Genomic DNA, 15,818 nt, shown 5'->3' on the forward strand with positions numbered 1-15,818 from the left:
TTTCAGCTTTTTATTGCCTAGTTATTTAATTACTAACAGACTGATACACATTTTACAATTTATGCAGTTTTATCTATTATTATCAAGCGTTTGTTAGTTGGACAAAGTTCAGTCCTCAGCAAGGTGTTTTTGAGCTGATCTTTGAATCACAGACGTGGGGCCTCCCGTGGTTTCTTGCCAGATGTGAGCTCCGAGAAGAGGATTTTTTTGATTTGGCAGGTGTCTGGCATTCGAGCAAGGTGTCTGCCATCGAAGTCGGTGGTGAGTCATGATGGTTTCTAGGCTCTCCATCTTTGCGTGGAGGAGAACTTCACAGTTCGGGATTCGAACCTGCTGAGGGTATCTGGTCAGGGGGAGGATCCTGTTGCCCATAATTAAACTCTGACACAACAACTACAATCAGACACAGTCTCATCCCATGGTCCACATATGTACAACAACAAAACCCTTAAACTGATATGGATGACGAGCCCCAGATCTGCTCGGGGTCAGGGGAAGTCTCATTGTCTACAGGCCAGACAACTGTGCAAACTCAATCTGCTGCTGAGTGATTCAGTCAAAAACTGCAGAACAAGAGACAAAGTGGAATTTGAGTTGAGATGGTTTGTCAACAGACGTTTCCTGGAGTGAAAACTAAACTGTCAGTTATTAACTGAAGTGATTTATGGAGCAGGAATGTCATACACTTAGTGATTCTAGCTTTTTGTAAGGGGAAGTTTTGCTTCTTTCCTCTGTTATTACAGTTGAGAGTATTTGCTCTGTTAGTCAGACACTATTTTTAAATGAACTCAGCAGGTAACAGGAACTATGAAAGGAAAACATCATTAGTGGTTGAGAACTGTGTCCTGCAATGAACACTCTTTTGCAGACAGTATTTTTCACTAATAAACACGCCTGACATGGTAAAGTTTTTAAAGATTTGTCTTGATTTTAACGGCAGACAGGAGGAAATGAGGGGAGAAATAAATGACAGGAGTCAAACTGGTGATTACATGAATGGTGTGTTGGACTGCAGCCAGAACATGTTTTGATAATTCACTCAATATGGATATTTTGCAGCAGATTCTAGTATATATTATCTGAAGCTTGTTTTGATGTTGCGATGATGTTCTCCCTTCTTATCTGCTGAGCATGCATGCACGTTTACAGGCAAACCAAACATCCATTTGCACCAACCAATGAGAGGAGGAGCGGAATGTGTTTGTTTCGATCCAGCAGTGAATGTGCTTCGAATTATGAGCCATTTAGGACAAACACGGGGAGACGCTGTAGCCATACGAGGACACCGAGGCTCAGAATAATCAATCTTTATAAACAAGGCTTTTTGGCAGAGGAACTCCCCCGCTTCAAGAGCGTCGCTCGCAGCTCGGTGCCACGGCCTTTTATAAATACTGGGGAAACTCTTAAGTCAACATGGAAATCATCTTAATGTGAATTATGTTTTGATGACATTTGTGAATTCAGAGAAGAAGAAAAAAAGAGTCAGCACTCCTCCATGGGAAATCCAGCGCTGCCTCTTTCGCACCTTCATTCAAGATGAATAAGCTAATATGGAGACCTGCTAAACACATTACTGCTGACTTGTTGGCAACGCACTCTTGGAAATCACTTTGTTTCAATCCGAACTTCACATATATATATATTCACAGGATAATTTTGCTATATTGCTTTCCAACACTGTAACCATGGTCCTTGTTGTATTATTGTGTCATTATGAACACAAATAGCTCATTATTGCTTACTGAAATAACAGACTTTCAGTTGACAGGAATAACATATGCTGTATTTTCTTAAGAGCCATGTCCTATAAGGTAACATGCAATGTTCGCACGTAGGATATATGCTGCAATTAATCCTTAAACACATCATAAGCTCCTCTGCCATTCGGTTGAGTCAAGCAGCCATCTGGAAAATATCCAAGAACAGCACTTGTGGAAACAAAAAAAGGGAATACCCCCCAAACTACCCCCACCATCACCCTGCCCCCAAGAAAATCAGGAAGACAGATTCATGTCAGTCCTCATGAGTGTTTTACATCCTACCACACTGTCGAACAATGTGCCCTTTGTGTATACAAGCTCACCTATAGAGCAGAGGAGGGGGCTTCGCTCCTGAAGCTGCTTGATATCTTTCAGACCAGAGAGGACGCTGTGAGGTTTATTTGAATTCATCTCCTATTTACTTGCCGTGCCACCCACCCAGGCTCTCATTATCATTGTGAGTGTTATTATTGTCTCAGCATCAGAGTGGTGCAGCCTTCCCAAAGAGGCTTCGGTCAACAGAGCTCTCCGCAGGACCCAGCCCCTCATAGTAATTTACCCAGACTCAGGCTGTCACTCTTCGCTCGGTTCACGGCTCCCCGCGTTTTCTCTTGTGGCCTCTCTCCCCTCGATGATGGAGAAGATAAGCATGTTGCAAGCTGAATCACTGAGCTGTGACTGAAAAAAGTGGTTCTGCTCAATAAGCCAGATGTAAATAATTGTTGAAAACAATATAGGGCCCTGCGTCGCGGAGTCCGCTTGATGTTTTGTTTGGCCGTGAGCGAGGTGGCTCGGTTTCATTCGGGTCCTGAGATGCCTTTTTAAACGTTTTGTTGAGACTTGGTATTATTTAAAGACTGCACAAAGTGAGGCCTAAACACAGAATAACTTACCACCCAAATGATCTGGGAAAGGATGGAATTGGAGCTTGAAGGCGACTATTTTTAAAAACTGCCAACGCTTACATACATCTAAATGAGCTGCTTATCCCCGCAGGAAAGAAAGAAAGAAACAAAGAAGAAGCACTTTTAAATAAATACTTTTTTTTATTCTGTTATTGGCTTTTTACAGGTACAAAGCATACAGCATGTTATAGTTTTATCAAAAGTGGAAAATACTGATGTTACATATGTAACAAATGTAAAAAATAAGTCTTCAATCTTACTTTCCCCGAAAGTAAGAACATACATTTCAGCATATGAAAATATCCATAAAAACACAGCTTAAGTAATTTAAGTTAATAAACAGTACAAAATGTAGAAACTATACATGTCAAAATAATGAACAAAGACACCAACAATGTGACAAATGACTCCATGATTTCTCACGGATTAAAAAAATGTACACAAGTTCATAGTGTTTTAGTTGGGGTCATGTTTACAGGATCCAAACATCATCATCATCGTTGCCCGGAAAACACTTGGCTGGTCAGAGAACGTGGTTTTGTGACAAACAACTATCCGCCCCCAAAAAAACCTCCTCTTCTCCTGAACTCAGGCCAGAGAAGCAGAAGAGGAAAAGTTTTTCTCCTGTACTGAAATCCTCAAATGTCTGTAAGGCAGGGGGACTTGATTAAATCTCACTCTTGGAGCGTTTAGCCAGTCTTCTGTGAGAAAACACGCAGACAGAAAGGGATCAGAATATTGGTGGGGTCTGCAATACCGTGTGAGCTAAACGGTGCACTTACTTTCACACTGAGGGCCGTGTCCCGTCACCTACAGGTGCAGTCTGATCAAACACACATGCTTCCTTTTAACTAAATTAAAAATTGACCCCTAAAAAGACAGAGACCGGGAGTTTTCTTTTACTCTGTGGCCTGCTGGAATTCTCTTCCTGTGAGTGTTAATACTATCTACCCTCTTATCTCTCAGCTGTGAATGTGACAGAAGTTTTTGGAAAGGAGAGGCAATATTGGTAATAGAGAACAGAAATGTTTGATCAAGATAATATGAACGGAGCTTTGCAGTCACTAAATTGAATTCAGACATGGATTCCTTTTTTTGAGTGTCAATGGATACGCTGTAATGAGGCCTCAGAGAGATGAATGCACGATTGTACAGTTTGAACCTAGAAAAGACTGGTAAACTATTCCAAGGTGACTCATGACAAAATATGTCACGTTACAGGTGCCAGTTTTCTGCCTTACTGCATTTAAAAGTCGTCTTATTATTTTGAGTAATGTAAAAAACATGAATTCCAATCTTCTCTTGAAATATACAGTCTTCCTTCTTTTTTTTTAAACAGAGAACATCACCATATTGTACATCATTGTAATAAATAGTCTCATACATATTGCTCAGCTTCTCCTTCATTTAGAATGGTCACTGAGCCATCCCCACTGTTCATCTCAATGTCTTTTGCTGCCGCGTTCTCGGGAAGCAAGGCTAAGTCCTTGAACACATCTACATAATGTCCGAAGCCGGGGCCCCAGTTCAACAGATTGTCCCAGTTGAAGCCCCCGGCTTGCTGGCCCAGTTTGTGGGGTAGGGTGTAGTGCTGCTCAGTAGGGGGCATCTGGGCAATGCCAGGCCCTCCTTCTGCCCTCCGACTTGAGTACCGCCTCTGCTTGAGCCTCCCTCCATAGTCCTCATCATCAGCATCTGACTCGTTGACTTGTGAGAGCTTCGGAACCCGGGAGCTGTAAGACACGGGCTTCTCCCGGTCGTACTCCATCTCCGAGCAGGTGAAGGAGTCATGTGAGTCACTTTCTGAAGAAGACTCTGGAGCAGGGATGCCATCAGCGGGGTTACGGACCCTCGACAGTGGCCTGCGGCAGTCCTCTTCTGAGCTGGAGCGCCCGTGGTCGGCGCTGCAGATGCTGGGGTTGCGTGGACGTGGAGTGTTCAGCCGCTCCACCTCCTCAATGGACAGCCCCACAGGAGGCCCCGTCTCCAGGGGGATCTGCTCAATCGGCTGCTTCAGCCGACTACCGGGCCTGGAGGTGTGGCCGTGGCTGGCCATGGTCTGTGGACTCTTGCTGCGCCTCCCCAGCCGGGTGGCGTAGTTGAACATAGGTGGTGGTTGGCACATATCATTGTGCAGGTCCAGTGGGCTGCCCTCCCGACGAGCCAAGTTGAGCTCTCTGGTGGGAGTGTTTCGGTAAAAGGAGGAGGGCTTGGTGAACGGGGCTGGGGAGTGTCTGGAGAGAGGGTTTGGGGTGGGGCAGGCTGAGTGGGAGTGGCTCAGCGGAGTGGACCTCAGTGCCTGGGTATACTGAGGCTGGTAGGTGTAGCTTGTTGCTCCAAGGGGTAAAGGGGACTGTCTGGCGAAGCCCAGCGGGCTGTGTCTCTGGATGGAGAACTTGGGAGTGTGGCTGCGGAACTGCTTGTAGTGCTGGATGATGTCCGCATCTGAAGGAGCGATACTGCTGGCATTATCTATATCATAATGTTCAATATCTGCCTCTGGACCATTGCAGGGGGCGCAGGGAGCACTGGGGACGGTCTCATTGTTGTGGGGAATGTCTGTTTCATCATAGATCAGATAAGGGTTCTCCCTCTCAATGATGTCTGGTTTGGGGTTCCCCTCTGGTTGTTTCCGTACCGTCATGTCATCTCCATATGGAGGGATGTTATCCGGGTCGTCAAACGCTACGTTCTCGCTGCCCTTCTTCTTTTTCTTCCTCTTCTTCTCCTTGGGTTTCTTTTCCTTGGGTTCCTTTGGCACTTTGGTCTTGTTGCGGTCCTTGCAATGGTTGCACAGGATCAGGCTGAGCACCACCAGGGCGAGGACGGTGGCACAGCTGCCGACAATAGCCGGCACAGCCCAGATGGGGAGGACCATTGTCTCTGTTGTAGGGCTTGGGCTGCAGACAAATCCTCCATTATTGGCTGTGTTGCAGACAGTACCCTGAGGACACTGGACGCCCAGACAGGCCACTAAAGTCTCACAAGTATTGCCTGTGTAGAACTCAGAGCACACACAAGTGAAACCCGAACGGGGGTCCGGCACACAGCTGCCATGGTTCTGGCAGGGATTAGAAGCACAGTCGCCTGGCGGGACACACTGGTATGTATACCACTGGTTGACACACATCAGGCCATCCCAGCATGGATTGCTCTCACACAGGTTGGGACCTCTGCAGCCAATTTTCACAGATGAGCTGGTTTTAGTTAAGGTGACGAGGCTGTGCTCTCCAGTGAATGGCAGGCTCTCCCCGTTGTACTTCACGTACGCCAAGCAGCCATCGAAACCTGCCGATAAATGGAAGAGAAAGCTGGTTCAGATAACAAGAAACAGCCAACAGCAGCTAACAAGGACATAACAGTGGCCTGGAGGGGAATCATTTCCAATTGCCACCAGGTTAATGTTTTTTCAAAATGTCTGCTGATGCTGGATCGTTTCCTCATAAATAGCAGGAACTGGGAGCTATAATTAGAGCTAAAGGAATTTTGTTTAGATGGGTAATTGGTTCAAGCTTAGGACACACAAAAAAGTGAATTTTACTTGTGCAAAGCTCCTCCTAAAAAAAACATACTTGAAAAATGGGCTGAATCAATCACTGGCCAATTTCAGAGAAGAAATATGAAATATTTTCTAAGAGAATCCATCGTCAGAGCCATTATAGCTTCAAGACATGCATCTGGGTTGGATGAACGTCTCTGTGTCTAATTCAGTCTGTTGCTTTGTGTATTGCCTAACAGCACTGCCTCACCGATGTAAATAGGTTTTTATTGAATTTATCCCAGTGCAGATTAAATCCATTTGTGTCTTTTCATTAGCTCTTGAAAAGTGAGTACACAACAGAACACGAATGTTCAGACACACACTGAGGTAAGGGCTGGTTAGCAGGCAGTCTGCCACAGATCTGCGTGCTGAGGATATGTTTGTTTTGAAATATGCCCCAGTCCCTGTGTAAAAGAGGTCAACAAATCATTCAAATTGCTCATTTTTACCATATTAGTACATAGTATTAGGTTAGTTTTTCCCTCCCCTGAAATTCTGAAATTTACTGTGTTGCACCACGTCCTTTTGAAATCCCTCCCTTTCACCTTTTCCAAACTGTTGTCAGCTCACGCTCAAGGACATCTGATCTGTGATTTAAATCTAAGAATCTAGTCAATGGAAATAAGATGAAAGTCTCCAGGTGCTCCAAGACAAAGTCAAATTAAATTAATATTAGTTACTTTTGTCCATAAATGATACTCTGATAAAGAAATATTTATTCAACTACTGTAAATTCATAGCAGGTAAATCTCAGCAGTGTCAGACAGAGACAGATTTCAGGCCAGTTCCTCTGAGTCGTCTTGGACGGCCACCAAATATGGTCAGCAGTTCAAGCAGCAGACTATTAATTCATTTCAGGGGGAAAAAAAAGTCTGTAGTGGATTTATAAGGGCTCACAAGCTCATGAGTGCTGTGTCACATACATCTACTGTATGTGCACACATTTTTAGTATGCAGAAGAGGTTTCCATAATACTGCTGTATTAGTAATTTACAGTGGGCAAAGAGTGGGTGAGTGTGAGTGTGTGTGTGTTTGACACAGCACATAAATACGCATGTACTTTAACAGGCGTATATGTAAATATAGTGCACTTTCACCAAGGCTTTCACTGTCAGAGTTAGTTTTGTAAGAGGAAATATCTAAAATGAGACTTTTGACTGTAAATATGAAAAATTTCTTGTCAAAACCTGACTAAAATCCAGTGTTTCCTTAAGAAATATCTTAAAAGGGTAGAAAAGCCTCTGAGACAGCATTTAGATCATCATGAGATGCTAAAACTGTCTGATGAAACTTATAGTAATGATATTCTTTATGGCAGACTAGCAGTAAGCAAGTCCTGGTCCCACCACATACATTAGGAACTCTGAATAGAAACTGCATTGAAAAATGGCATTATGTGCACAATGTCCACAAAATATACAATTTTTTGAGACACTGAAAGAACTTCTCCTCTTAAATGCTGGAAATGAAGAAGGGGCGGCTCTGCTCTTTTATTTTTCCCATCCAGTTTTATTCTGGTCAAACTGACAATCTTCCAGTCTCAGAAGATTAGGTTAATATACAGAAATTACTTGACTTGATAACCTGCGGTCTTGTTCCTCCCCAATCCAAACACCATAAATGCACCGTTGAGCCTCACCTGCTCCAGTTTTCTGCTGAGCAGGGCCAGGCGGGATCCCTCCCAGGGAGAAGGTTACAACACTGAGACCTCCAAAGTCCTGGGTGGGGTGTTGGATGACTCTGGGGTGGCTGCTGTCCACTTGGACCACAGTGGCCGAGCCATTCTTGACCATGTGGAGAGTGTGCCACTGGCCGTCCGACAGCACTGAGTCTCCCACGGTCCGCTCCACCTTCCCCCCGACGCCGGCATCTGAGATGTAGTGGACGTTGCCGTTCCTCAGCTGAGAGAGGAAACAGAGATGAAGATTTGGTTAAGTGCTGACAGTAAACTCTAAGTACATGTGAGGTGCTTTTTGGTGGCTCCTGTAAAAGCTTGTTTACCTGAGTGAAAGAGACAAACAACAGTATCCTTGACTCGACGTACAAATATATGAAAAACCTTGGTGTTATCCAACCAAAACACTCAAAATCACACTTTCTTTTTTGTTTTTTAAAGTAAGAATGTAGTAAACATGTTTAAGAGCCCATGCTGTGCCAGACCTTGGTAAGATTTTACTGGTGACTCACTTTTGTTTGAGACTCATTATCTTATCTCAACCTTAAGACCAAGCCTGTCTGCACTGACAGTCCTTTCAATGACATTTTAACCATGTGAATGTGTTATCTTTACTCTGCCAAGGAACGTGGTGGAGTTATGTGACGATCGGCATACGTTTGTCTGTGAATCCATCTGTCTGTCTGTCCATCTGCCGTGTGCAACATTACTCAAAAATGGACCAACGGATTTGGATGAAATTTTCAGGGGAAGTCAGAAATGACACAAGGACCACCTCATTAAATTTTCGCAGTGATGCGGCTTGTAGTCTGGATCCACGGCTTTGTTAAGGATTTCCCATTGCGAGATATAGCTGCCTGCACGGCTTTGCTGTTACCATGACAAGTGAACACTGTGTCAGTTACCTGCTGACGATCACATGATTGCGATCCTACTACAAATTGACTGTGATTTATCAGTTGGAAATCATACAAGGAATCATTGATTAAACTGTGGGGTGTTTCTGAGTCCCATCAATTCCCGCCGCCTGCTACATATTTAGGTCACGTGATGTAGCAAACCCCAGCCAGACAATGGTGAAGCTCCTGATGTTTCACAAAGCCTTTATTTATGTTTGTCAGCCTTATTTTGAACACAAATTCACCTTTCTGTCCTTCACTCCTTTCTGGAAACACCGTAAGACCTTGTCTCCATTCCAGCTAGCTGCTTCTAAGTTTAGACACATCCTTTTGGAGACAGCAACATCGTGGAAACGTTTTCTTTCATCTTTATGTGAATCTTCGGACTTTCGGCAGCGTCTTCGTCATGTCAAGAAACCGCTTCTTAGATAAAGACTTCCTGTGCCGCTGGAATGATGACAAAATAAAAGCCTGTAACATTAAAACTATGCCTTCAAAACAAAGCATGGAGTGAACGGTGATTTTAACACTAGCAAAGGCTTGCCAAAAGTGATGAACTGATCAACAGACCCTTATAAGAGTAATTTACACGCAATTCGGTATCCATACATAACATGCACATGTATAACACATGCCTGTTCTCAGCACAAGGTATTTTTAATTAAATATTTCATCCGTCAAAAATGATAGGTCAACTGAGTAGCCTTGGAGGAGTACTGCGCTCTCTGAGTGCTTTTCAAGTAATTTAGTATGTCGTCCAAAATTTGACCGAAATGTCATAGTTTAGTATGTTGTCCAAAATGTATAAAAAAAAGTCAGAGTTTAGTATGTTGTCTAACACGTGGAAAAGAAGGTGCCCAGGTAGCTCAACTAGTTGAGAGGGGGACTCATAAACACGACTGTGTCAGAGATGCAGGTTCAATTCCAAGTCATGGCCCTTTACTGCAAGCTTTCCTGTCTTCCTCTTCAATTACCTATTGAATAAAACCAACAACAGGACCCAAAAAAACACCATAGGATGTTGTCCTAAATGTGACCAAAATGTCATTGTTTAGTATGTCGTCCAAAATGTGACCAAAACATCATAGTTTAGTATGCCGACCAAAATGTCATAGTCTAGTATGTTGTCCAAAAATTATTTTAAAAAAAGTCAGAGTTTAGTATGTTGTTGTGGAAAAAAGTTGCCTAGGTAGCTCAACTGGTTGAGAGGGGAATTCATGAACAGGACTGCATCAGAGACACCGATTTAATTCCAGCTCAGGGCCCTTTACTGGAGGCTTTCCTGACCTCCTTTTCAATTATTTATTGATTGAAACCAAGAAAAGGACCCAAAAAAAATGCCATAGGATGTCGTCCTAAATGTGACAAAAACATCATAGTTTAGTATGTCATTCAAAATATCACAAAAACGTCATAGTTTAGTATGTTGTCCAAAATGTGACAAAAACGTCATAGTTTAGTATTTCGTCCAACACGTCAAAAAAGGTGCCTAGGTAGCTCAACTGGTTGAGAGGGTGACTCATAAACGGGACCGTGTCAGAGACGCAGGTTCAATTCCAGGTCATGGCTCTTCAAGGCAGGCTTCCCTTTCTTCCTCTTCACTTACCTGTTGAATAAAATCAACAAAAGGACCCAAAAAATCGCCATCGGATGTCGTCCAAAATGTGACAAAAATGTCATAGTTTAGTATGTCGTCCAAAATATCACAAAAATGTCATAGTTTAGTATGTTGTCTAAAGTATCACATAAACGTCATAATTTAGCATGTCGCTCTAAAAATGTCATAGAAAAGCCTTTAGTCCACAAAACGTTGTTTTATCCCGGCTGTCTGAAGTAGGTGAGGAGCAACACAAAAACAGTCCAAACACTAGTTTCCAGAGGGTGAGACGAGTATTTATTTGAAGAGTAAGTTTACAACAACACATGTGAGGGTAAACAAAACAAAAACGTATCAACAAAGTTTTCTGTTAGAATTTGTGCTCTTCTGAGTTTAACTCCAAGATTTTAAATACTTTCATTTACTGCAAATGAATATACTCCAAATGTCTCACTAATAATCATTATCAGCCTTAAAAACCCACAAAACACCCCTCTATACTCGACCACACTTAGTATAGTCCCGTTCCCCCTTCTATAAATCTGCTTGGAATCTTCCACTTCCTGTTTGTCAAAGTGGCCTTCTACCTGGACAGGTTTTGTTGGAGCTCATGCAACAAACATTTTGGGTAAGTGCACTTTAATATGGATGAATGACACTGAATTAGAGTCTGTTTTAATGAGACTGAGTTAAGATGTGTAGCTCTGTCATTAAATAGGAAATTATTTCCCAGAATTCACAGAGGAAAGTCTGAAATGTTTGCTAGGTTAGCGTCCCACATGTTCTTTGGTTCAGCTAAAGCTAACTCTCTCCAACTTCTGGATCTCTTGAGTTGCTTGTTGTTAAAATATCTTGCTAGAGGTGCTGAAGCTCAGAAAGTCTGAGATGTTTGTTCAAAATAAGCTCATTCTCAAGTCTTACCTGAACTGTCCTCTTTTGTTTGAACTTTCCCTAAACTTAGGACTTAATGAAAGAGCAGCACATCCAGACTCAGTCTCATTTATGTAGAGATTAAACTTCAGTGTCATTCATTGATGTTAAAGTGCAGTTTTTCAAATGTTTGTTGCACATGCTCCCGACCAAAGCAGTCCAGGTGGAAGACGATGTGAAGAGAAAGCTCCAGAGGATGAATATCACACATTTACGTTGGAAATAAATGCCCTTTCATTAGACATTATCATGCAAAAGTTGGATTTCCCTTTAATGATGTTCAAATCTTTGTTGAGTGTTTTGTTGATGTTGGTTTCTAAATGTTTTCTGACACTCGGCCCCAAAGATTAAAACTTTACGGCTCACAAGCTGCAACAATTCACACATTATCAACTATCTTTCTGAATAAACTAAGATAAAAAGTGAAAAACTGCCTGATTCCTGCATCGTGAATGCAAATCTTTTTGTTTTTTATGACTTAAAGTGAATATGTTTGGGTTTGACATTTTATAAACCAAAACAAGAAATTAATTAGTGGAGAAAACAATCAACAGATTAATGGACAAAGAAAATGTGTTTTCCAACATATATGGCTGAAGTACTCCAACATTACAAGATACATACAATTTGAATTCAATTTTATTCATATAACAGGTCAAATTGTCTCAAGACGCTTTATTTTTATATTTTTTGTATTTTTTAAAAATATGACAAAGTAAGAAATTTAAAGCTCTTGACTAATCCAATTTATTATTTGTTTTTTAAGAGACTAATGGACAACTAAAATAAGTTTCTCCAGTAAAACTAATAAACATGAGGTCAAATGGAACAGTTTTAAATACTGCAGTCCCACGACGACAAGAATAAAGTTTGTCGACAAAAACTAAATCTGCTGCTGGATTCCATTAAAGTCCTGATAAATGATAATAAAGTGTGATACTAAAGGTTTGTGGTGCTAAAAATGTCAGAGTAAAGATATGAAGTTGAACGTGGATGGAAGTCGATAAAAGTTCATTTCTCTGGAGCCGACTACATGGATTTTATGGATGGTGGTTAAAGACCTGCTCTTCTAGTGGTCTTCCTTCTAGTTGCTGTAAAAAGTCAGTCCATTCTGGCCGACTTCAACACCTCTTCATGACAAGTTGTTCTGCCTCTGACCTGGTGGAAACTCCAGAAACTCGGGAAAACCTGTGGAAACTCGAAGAACTCGTGGAGACTCGAAGAACTCGTGGGGCGGGGGAAGGTGTGGTGGGTGGTGGGGAGGAGGTGGGGGAGTAGAGGGGGGAGGCCGCCACCCACCTCCCCACCTACTCTCCGCCCTGGCTCCACCCAGACTCCGCCTTGGCTCCGCCCATGTGGTCACTTCAGGAACTACGATGCCAAAGGGACGACGAATTTATTTCTTTTTATCTGATCTGTAGCTCAGTGAGTTAAGGATTTGCCTGTGGAGCTGCAGGTCGCTGGTTCAAGACCAGACCCTTCTTAAAGTTTTTGAAAATCCTGACAAAGACGAACAAAGAAAACTGCCAGTGGCGGGTCTTGAACCTGCGACCTTCCACTCTGTAGTCTCTCCTCTTATCCCCCTGAGCTACTTGCTCAGATACTAATTCTTCTTTTTTTTGCGCATTTATCATCTATTTTTTGTCGTTTTCGAGTTTTTTTTTTACTCGGGTCTCGACTCGACCGTTTTTCTCAGGAGGTTGGACTTCAGCCTTTGTGCTGGAGGGTGGAACCCTCAGTTCCAAGACTTTCCAAGCCTCCACACCTCCCGAGTCCTCAGGACCTGAGCTTTCACACAGTCTGAGGACTGAAATTTTCTAAGTCCCACAGTAGTTCTCTGTTAGTTTGAACCTTCAGACAGTCTGAGGACTGAAATTTTTGAAGTCCCACAGTAGTTCTCTGTTAGTTTGAACCTTCAGACAGTCCAAGGACTGAAATCTTCTAAGTTCCTGAGTAGTTCTCTGTTAGTTTGAACCTTCAGACAGTCTGAGGACTGAAGTTTTAAAAGTTTCTCAGTACTTCTCTGTTAGTTTGAACCTTTCGACAGTCTGAGGACTGAAAACCTAAAAGTTCTTGAGTAGTTCTCTGTTAGCTTGAACCTTCAGACAGTCTGAGGAATGAAATTTTAAAAGTTTCTCAGTACTTCTCTGTTAGTTTGAACTTTATGGTTAACAGAAGCCTTAAAACTTGTGACCATGAGTCTTGATGTCACATTTTGACCATCCATCTGAGTTCTTCTCAGACCTTCACCTGTGGGTTTTTTAGAAATCCTCAACTTTGATTCTCTTCACTGAACAGTAAAGTTTATGGAGATCAGAAGGTAACATTAGTTTGATCGATGGCTTCAACTACCAGTAGACTTTATCTGGAAAGCAGTTTTCTGAAATGAGTTCTTAGTAAATCTGTCTAAAATCAAACCAAGAACATAGAAAGAGGAAATGTTTGAAGAAACAACTTGATGTTTTCATTTCAGACGAGAAAACACTATAAGATCTTTATCTGTTTTTGCTCTTTTTCATCGTTTTGTCTCTTTTGTTTAATTTGACCTTCTAAAGTCTAACTGGTGTCTTTTCAAATGTTTTGTCTTTAGTTTGATTCTTCTTAAATGTTTAGTTTTGCTCTTTTCTCACCTTTTATTCTTTTCTAACGTCTGATTTGATTTCGAAATGTTTTGTCTTTTTAATGTTTGTTGTTTTTTTCAAATGTTTAATCGGCTTGTTTGAAAAATTTCCTTTTCTTTCCCAATGTTTAATTTTTTGATTAAATCTTTAAGGTTTTTCTTTTTAAATGTTTTACCATCTTTTAATGTTTAATTTTCTTTTTAAATGCTTCATTGTATTTTCTGTTTAATTCCTATTTAAAGTTTTATTGTCTTTAAGATTTAATTTTTTAATTAAACATTTATTTTTTTAATGAAATGTTTTGTCTTTTTAAAGGTTTAATAATCTAGTGTTTTGTATTTTTTTAAATGTTTAATATTCTTTAATTGTATATTTTAAACATTTAATTTTCTATAATATTTCATCTTTAATGTTCAATTTAAAAAATGTTTAATTTCATAATTGCATGTTTTGTATCTTCTGTTTAATTATCTAATTAAATATTTTGTCTGTTTAATATAATTTAATTGTATTTAATGTTTAACTTTCTTTTTAAAGGTTTTATTGTATTAAATGGTTTTCCTTTGATTTCATTGTTTTTTTTAAATGTAGTTTATTTCTTTAATCTTTTTTTTCTGTCAAGATTTTAACCCCAACCTTAAAAATGAAACAAACCCTTAAATCACAATGACAATACTTCTGTTGTCACAATCATGAGTTAGTCAATTATTCAGTTTATCAATTCAACTTTATTTATTTAGCACCTTTCACACAGATGACAAAACTAAACAAGCAAAGACAAAAAACTATGCTGAAACTATGATTAAAACTCAAAAACATATTTAAAAAAAAAAAAATTAACATCACAATAAAATGTGTTGTGGCCAGGGGATGGAGGGAGTTTATTGAAGTCTTCTTGGGCTCACATGGTAAATCATTTAAAATCTAAACTTGATATTCAGTCTAAGAAAACTGCAGAGTGACAGAAGAAGCAACAATATCTCCTGTTTTTTCCTTTAATGAGTCGACTCTTCTTGTGCTTTCAGACCAAAGAACTACAGACTCTTCACAACCTGCTCAAACTCTTGGTACAGGACCTCACCACACGGGTCAAGAAGGTTTCCGTCTCATTTCTACTCTGAAGATCACCTTCTCCTGCTCAAACTGCTGACAAATGTTTCTGCTGCTCTAAAGTCTGGTCTCCAGAACTTCCTAAAAACTCTCAAAGTCTCTTCTGCTGCAGGTTGCTTTGTAGAACTGTTCCAGAAAACCTCACTAAACCACATGGAGGGGCCTCAAGATAGTCGTCCAAATGAAACCATACAAAAACCAAACTAGCACAACCCAAACGCTAAAGTCTCCTGCAGCCTACCAGAGAACCTCTGAGAACAGAGAATCAGGACAGGAACTCTTACCTTCTGGACAACACAAGAATACAGAATGTGTCTGACCAAAAACCTCTAAAGACTCACTACAGCCAAGATAAAGACACAACTCAGCTGCACCAAATCCACTAATCACTGCACACATTAGCACCATGTGCTAACTGTGGCTAAAGAACCACATTTACCAAGACAACTATCCAGTACAAAGCCCTAAAACACACCAAGAAACACATTAAAGACGATTTTACTGCTGGAAGCTGCAAGCCAACGCCTAAAGAAACAACTAAAGCAACGGAGCCAAACCCGGTTCAGTGGTGAGAAGCAGAGGAAATGTTTGTCTGCAGCTAAATAAAGCAGGAAGACACTGAGCTGCTCAGGTGTTCCTGATAACACCAAGCAGCCACCTGGACAGCCAATAGGAACACAGCTTACTGGAAGTCCAGAGGGCTGGGTTAGTGAAGGAAATTTAGTTTAAAGTTGAAGCAGAAAGTTAACAAAGAAAGTTGAAAACCACTTCTGATACTGA

General features: G+C 41.1%; 1 protein-coding gene across 1 annotated transcript in view; it reads right to left on the bottom strand.

Moving 5' to 3' along the window:
* Positions 1-2,783: 2,783 nt before the first annotated feature.
* Positions 2,784-15,818, bottom strand: part of fat4 (FAT atypical cadherin 4) — a 130,232-nt gene continuing 117,197 nt past the window's right edge. Inside the window, exons 16-17 of the mRNA XM_055016349.1 lie at positions 7,846-8,107; positions 2,784-5,953 (exon numbers count right to left, since the gene is read on the bottom strand). Coding sequence (XP_054872324.1) covers positions 4,044-5,953; positions 7,846-8,107 — 2,172 coding nt within the window. The 3' untranslated portion in view covers positions 2,784-4,043. The remainder of the gene's footprint in view (positions 5,954-7,845; positions 8,108-15,818) is intronic.

The sequence above is a fragment of the Amphiprion ocellaris genome, chromosome 13 (genome assembly GCF_022539595.1).
Source record: "Amphiprion ocellaris isolate individual 3 ecotype Okinawa chromosome 13, ASM2253959v1, whole genome shotgun sequence".
NCBI lineage: Eukaryota > Metazoa > Chordata > Actinopteri > Pomacentridae > Amphiprion > Amphiprion ocellaris.